Source organism: Leishmania martiniquensis, chromosome 31 (assembly GCF_017916325.1).
Source record: "Leishmania martiniquensis isolate LSCM1 chromosome 31, whole genome shotgun sequence".
Taxonomy (NCBI): Eukaryota; Euglenozoa; class Kinetoplastea; order Trypanosomatida; family Trypanosomatidae; genus Leishmania; species Leishmania martiniquensis.
This window is the reverse complement of record NC_090166.1, coordinates 1,193,214-1,198,366: the sequence shown is the minus strand read 5'-3', so window position 1 is coordinate 1,198,366 and position 5,153 is coordinate 1,193,214. Positions and strand designations below refer to the sequence as shown.

At 57.7% G+C, this 5,153-nt stretch overlaps 1 protein-coding gene across 1 annotated transcript; it reads left to right on the top strand.

Annotated features, from left to right (window-relative positions):
- Window positions 1–4,475: 4,475 nt before the first annotated feature.
- Window positions 4,476–5,153, top strand: LSCM1_01536 (uncharacterized protein; the record flags this gene model as incomplete). Its single annotated transcript, XM_067319143.1, has 1 exon — window positions 4,476–5,153. The coding sequence occupies one exon, from the start codon at window positions 4,476–4,478 to the stop codon at window positions 5,151–5,153; it is 678 nt and encodes a 225-aa protein (XP_067176422.1).

Below are 5,153 nucleotides of genomic sequence, written 5' to 3'. Positions count from 1 at the left end.
GAGGGGGGAGGCATGACCACATGCGCAGGGTCTTGTGCGCCACACGGAAAGAGGGGAGGAGGAAGAGAAGGCAAAGCCCCCCACCTTCTCTTCCCCATGTGCATATCCTGCAACGTTTTGTGTGGCACCCCCTTCCCCTTCCCTCCCCCCGCCCTATACCTATCTCCTCGACGCTGCCTCATTAGCGTGCACCTGTCTGCTGTCCCTCTCATCGAGAACAGGGCAACCGAGGGGCCCGTTGGGCGATGGAGGCGTAAACAGCGAACCATTGGCCTTATAGGATGCACAAAGACGCATGCACGTATACATATATATATATACCGATGTGTGTGTGTTGCGATCCTCGTCACAAAGAGTACGACCATCACCCACGCCGCCAATGTGTGAGGAAGGGGAGGTGGATGCGCTAATGGGACGCCATGAAGAGTCAAAGACGCTTCTGTGCACTCCACACCGTTGAGTGTAAAGCGAGCGAAATATATAAATAAAAGGTCGAAAGGTGAGAAAGGCCCAAAGTGAGTGGTGTCGGCATAGTCTGATTGCACAACCGCCCGATGAAGGAGACACACACACACACATACGTGGACAGCTTCGCATATAACTCTGCCACCTCTCCGAGTTCACCCTCCCCCTCCCCGCCGCTTCTCCTCCCACCCCCTCCCCACGCACACCATCCCGTCTCTTTTTGTTTTACCCCAAATGTTTTCTTTCTTTTTGTGTCTCATTCGAAGCATTTCAATGCCCTCTCTGTGCGTGTGTGTGTGTGTGTGACCTCTCACCTCCACTCAACCATATTCATCTCACTTTGGAAGCAGTCGCTTGTTCGTTGTGTTCGCTCCCCCATGCGACTGCCCTCTCTTTTTCTTTCGCGTTGCTCTCCCGCCCTGTCTCGCCAATACACGGCCACAGCGCCCATGACAACGAGCGGTAATGGTATGTGAGACGTGATGAGTCTTGCCTGCACTTTTTGGCTGTCTGTGTGTCTTCTGCCGTGACGCCTGGATGAGGCGTGCGCCTCGACGGAGGGGAGGGTCGAGGTCGTCACGGAACATGCAGTCGACACCACGGGCACATTGAAGGTCACCTATAGGCAATTGGGTGGTCAACAGTTCGGCATTATAGGCGCCACTAATGGCCGTTAGCCCTCCGTAAAACGTCAGCGCAGCATTCCTGATGCCGTCTCTTCCTCTGTTCCCCTTCCGCTCACAGCGCGCGCGCATCTTCGCCGCCCGCCTCTTCTCGCCATACCCGTGAAGTCGGACGAGTGACGCCACGCCGTCATCGGCGCCGTCGCATCTTCGGGAACGCCATCGCTGACTCGACCGCACAAATGATCGATGGCGTTCATTTAGGCAGTGATCGCCTTCTTTTAGACTGCGCCCACTTGTACACGTGCGCAGGTCCGATATGGCTCATATCAGCAGTCGTGGTACAGTGACTCGCCCCTAGAGCGCGAGAAAAATTCTCTTCGCTGGTATCTGACGATCCCCTTCATTCACATTCCTCACAGAGCGCGGAGTGCCGACGCGGGGAAAGTGTCACCCTAGCGTTCATGAGGAAAGCTACGCGCGCTTCACTTGGTGCGCCTAACGGCTGTTTCTTCACTCTCACTCTCACTCCCTCTGCTCTCATGAGCAACGGACCTTGACGCTATCGGCTACGGGGTGCGAGCGACCGCCCTCTACGGCATCGCAACACTCACTCTCCTCTCTGCAGCAGCGGCAGCTTCATTTGCAGCCCGATGGAGTAAAGGGCACATGGCGGCCGCCCTCATTGCACAGCGCCATATGGATGCGTCTCTGGTGGAGAAGGGCAGCCTCGTCGCGAAGGTGCTCTCCCTCTCTGGCCCCTACCCGGCAAGCCCGGACATGGTGCAGCTGGCGCCGTGGGCCGATGACATGAAAACGGTCGGCCTCCAGACGATGTCGACGTGGCACTTCATCACGACGCCGTACTACCCGGACAAGGGCTTTACCCTCGAGTTCAGCCCCGTGCAGACAGTGAACGTCGCCTCCGTCATCCCGATGCTGCAGTCGGCTCTGCAACACACCGCGTCGAACGCGGAGATCGTCGCCCACTCCCTGGCCCTTCTGATACACTTTATGGGCGACATCCACCAGCCGCTGCACAACGTGAATCTCTTCTCCAAGACGTACCCACAGGGCGACCTTGGCGGTAACACACAGACGGTCACGATCGATTCTAAGGGAACCAAGATGCGGCTGCACGCGTACTGGGACTCGGCGGCGGAGGGCAAAGCTGGCGAGGACAAGCCGCGCCCGCTGAACCAGGCCGACTACGAGGACCTGAACAGGTTTGTCGACTACTTGGAAGCAACGTATGCGAGCACGCTGAAGAGCGCAGAGATTAACCTGCTCAAAACAACGACGATTTCGCGGGAGAGCTACGACCTGGCCGTAAAGCACGCCTACCCCGGCGCGGAGAACGGCGCGACGCTCTCGGCGGAGTACAAGAAGAACGCCAAGACCATCTCGGAGCGGCAGCTGCTGCTTGCTGGCTAACACTTGCGGAGGGAGGAGATGAGAGTGACACCCAGTGCCATCACTACATATTCCCTTATTGAGTGCATAAAAGAACTGTCAGTAACGGTGCCGGAGGTGAACTATTCGAACTTCTATGAACCTCATTCAGCAGAAATATCCGAGGCCCTGCGTGGTCACGGTCGACATCACCGTCAGTCTTATCGTAGTATCCGTGTATGCCATGCAGGCGCCGCTACCTCCAGCCAGTGGGAGGGGAGCAGAGGCACCGCCGGACGGGTCCTTCATTTCGCTTTCCTGTTCCGGTAGAAGCCCACCCGTCAGAAGCTTTATGGCGCTATTTTTGTTTTTGTTCGCAATCCATGTGACCCGTGCAAACACAGCGGAGAGAGCGAAAGTGTCTGATTTTGGCGACTGCGCGTCAACCCTCTTCTCCTGCAGGCACCAACTATTCGATGGCGCTTGAGGTGCATGCGTATGAGAAGTGCGCGTTGCCGCCCCTTCCTCATAATCCGGCGCTCACCGCACGCCGCCTTCCTTGCTGGAAGAAGAGGCCAACCCCACAGAGGCGCCCACGTTGCCGCTGGTTGCCGCGATCCCTCGCAGATGGCGCCAAGTACCGCTTCACTGCCGCACGCACCGGATCTGTCACAAAGGGCCCATCGCCTCGTGCAAAGGAGCCGTGAGCACGCGTGATGCAACGGCGCGCAAAAGTAAGCCACCTAGACACCACCTCTGCCTCACACGCCACCTGCCCGCCTCACAGGTCGCCTGACAGCCGCCCCTGTGATGCGAGCGGCGACATGGTGCATGACCCTGAGCCAACACCAGAAGCGACGGAGCGTTGGAAGAACAGGTTGCGGGGCCCCTGAGATACGAGACGAATTGAGCGGTACCTGTACTCTCCCCTCTCTCACAAGAGGCGAGGCAGCCGCTACAGGGGCGGTGGAGGGCGGGGTGCGGTTTTGCTGCGCGTTTTGTTCTTTTCTCAGGAGTGCCATTATGTGAGGGGTGTCGTCGACGCCATTCAGGAGCAGTTCTTGTCGCTGGCTTTGGCGGCTCTGACGCACTTTTTCCCCTATTTGTTTCCATTGAGGATCGTCGCTTGGGCGTAAAAAGAGTGTGCAGCACGGCGCCCCTGTTGTGCTGTTGTCCTCTTCTTCACTATCTCTCAATCTTTTGCCGCTGAACGCGTATTCAGTACGCTCTGCTGTATCGGCGGCACAACAGCAGGACGAAGAAGAAAAGGTGAGTCTGCACGGTGCGCAAGTCGGACGTCGTAGTCGGCCGAAGACGCTTGTTTTCCATGTCTCTTGGTGGTGATGTGTGCGAGAGGAGGGTGAGGGGAGGGGCCGGCAAGTAGGCCGAAGATTTGACCTGCGTCATTTCCACGTCTCCTCCTTATTGCACAAAGCTGTGGGGCATTGTGCAAGCCGAGGCCGTTGTTATCATGCACATATCTTTTCTTTGCCCTTTTAAGCAGCGTCCCGAGACTGCGTCTGTGGTGAGGTGCATCCTCCCATCGACCTTCGCCACTGCAGAGAGAGAGAGTTCTTTCTCAAGACGCACGAAAGGAGCCAAGGCGGCTGCTGGATGCCGGTCTACCAGTCGCAATGTTAGTGCACCCCTCTCTGGCGAGTCCCATTTGTGTGACGGTGTAGTCGGTCTCGACTTGGGAGGAGCACTGCCGACGCTATGACGGCAGCTTCTCCTTCCCTTTTGAATCGCCGATCTCTATACGCCCATCTGCCCCGGGCTGCCTCTCTACCTTCTCTCGATATCTATCGTCTGCCTCGTGCAGCTGTTTATTTTTTTTTTGCCCGGCCATCCATCCATACCCTCTCTGTCTCGTAGCGGACTCGCACCCGTCCACTACATTGAAAGCATAGCGGCCCCCTCCCGCACGCACACACACGCGCCTATTTTTCTCCTCCCTGATCTGCTCCTCCACCTGAGTAGAGCAACGAAGAAAAAATGGTGCATGTGCCCACTACACCAGTAGCGAGCAGGCTTCACTACGGCTCCATCAGCATGGCTGCTGTGGCCATTGCGGGGCTACCGACAGTGTGGAACATTGTTGCCCGCAATGAGTACCGCCATCACACGATCGAGAGGGCAGTGGGTGGGAAAAGGGCGGGCGCGTACCTCTTAGCGGCCGCCATTTTTGTTGCCAGCGGGCTGCGCGACTACGCTTTCCACCGCGCTATGGTGCAGAACCCCAGCTCGGTCTTTCCAATACTTTCTACGCATGCCTTTGGTATCGAAAGCGCAGGGGTCGTGCGCAATCTCATGACGGGGGCCGGTGCTGCACTGATAGCGGCCGGCACGACGCTCGTGGTAACATCGTTTCTCCGTCTGGGGGTCACCGGCACCTACCTTGGGGACTATTTTGGCATTTTTATGGCCGAGCGCGTCACGGCCTTTCCATTTAGCCACTTCGACAACCCCATGTACCTCGGCGCCACCCTCAACTTCCTGGCAGCCGCCCTGGCCCGAAACAACGGCATCGGGGCGCTGCTCACGGGCTGGGTGGCATTGGTGTACCACGTGTCGACCACATACTTTGAGAACCCGTTCACAGCGATGATCTACAGCAAGCACGAGGAAGGTCCAGCAGCCGCTGCTGTCTCTGCCGCGGCGAAGAGGCAGTAG